General features: G+C 62.3%; 1 protein-coding gene across 1 annotated transcript in view; it reads right to left on the bottom strand.

Moving 5' to 3' along the window:
• Positions 1-992: 992 nt before the first annotated feature.
• Positions 993-1102, bottom strand: part of LOC104462981 (secreted frizzled-related protein 5-like) — a gene marked incomplete at its 5' end in the record, with an annotated part of 835 nt that continues 725 nt past the window's right edge. Inside the window, one exon of the mRNA XM_010075148.1 lies at positions 993-1101. Within this exon, the coding sequence (XP_010073450.1) occupies positions 993-1101 (109 nt within the window). The remainder of the gene's footprint in view (position 1102) is intronic.

The following is a 1102-nucleotide window of genomic DNA, read 5'->3' as shown; positions in this document are numbered from 1 at the left end:
GCTCAGTGCCAGGCTCCACACATGCCCTGCCCACTCCCAGCCTGCAGATCTGTCCCCTGGGGGTGACGGAGGGAGAAAACTCTCTGGTAAACACCCTCCCACCTGGCTATGGGGCTCCAGCAGCAGGGATGCCCCTTGTCCCCCCTGTCGTCCCCATCTCACCACCCTTCCAGGCTCCCTGGGGTGGCACAGAGGTGGCAGGGATGTCTCAAGCTTTGGGCACAATGCCTGGAGAAGGGCTAGATCCAGAGGCCAGGGTGACTCCACTCCCCTAGGTTGTTCCCCTCCATGGGCAGGACCAGGAGCCCCCTCCCATCCTTCCTAAGGCCCCTGAGGGAGCCCTGCAGGGTGGTTGCCCATGAACCACAGGGAGCTGGACACAAGCTTCTCCGAGGTGGAATAATTTACTGTGGTGTGGTCATACATGGGGTTCCTGGGCGGGGTCTTGGCAAGGGTATGGGTGGGGGTTGCAGCGAGGCTGGGCTAGGAGCTTGAAGCTGGAGCCTCGCATTGAGCCATCAAGGATGGAAAGGGTGGGGGAGCTCCAGGCACTTGGCTGTGTGAGAGGGATGATGTGTGGGGACAGTGGGGCAGGAGCCTGGGCTGAGGGGGGGTCTCCTGCACAGGTGCAATGATCCAGGGCTGGGGCATAAGCTTGGGGTTGGGGCATGGGATGATCTGGAGGGCTGAGGGTCTGGGACATGTCATCAGAGAGCTGGGAGAGGGACAGAGGGGTGCAGGGTAGGGGTCTCAGGTGAAGCCAAAGGGTCCCAAGAGGGCCAAGCAGAGATCCTAGGTGCAGGCAAAGGTCCCTGGGCTGCCAGGCAGGGGGTTTGAGGGTAGCCAAGGGTCTCTGGTGCAAAGCAGGGTCCTGGGGCACAGCCAAAGGGCTGAGGAGAGCAGAGACGGGGTCCTGAGGTGCCGCTGGGATGCCAGAGGTGCAGCGTTGGGCCAGTGCAGGAGTCCTGGGCCAGGGCAGGGTAGGCAGAGCCCTAGTGCTGCCCGGCCCCATAGAGCAGGGGGTGGTAGAGGGGGCAGGGGTAGGAAAACATGAACTTGACGGCAAACTTCATCTCCTTGTTGTGCTTCTGCCAGGGGTAGA

This window comes from Pterocles gutturalis, unplaced genomic scaffold (genome assembly GCF_000699245.1).
Source record: "Pterocles gutturalis isolate BGI_N339 unplaced genomic scaffold, ASM69924v1 scaffold10342, whole genome shotgun sequence".
Lineage (NCBI taxonomy): Eukaryota > Metazoa > Chordata > Aves > Pterocliformes > Pteroclidae > Pterocles > Pterocles gutturalis.
The sequence above is the reverse complement of the archived record's forward strand: the minus strand, read 5'-3'. Positions and strand labels throughout refer to the sequence as shown.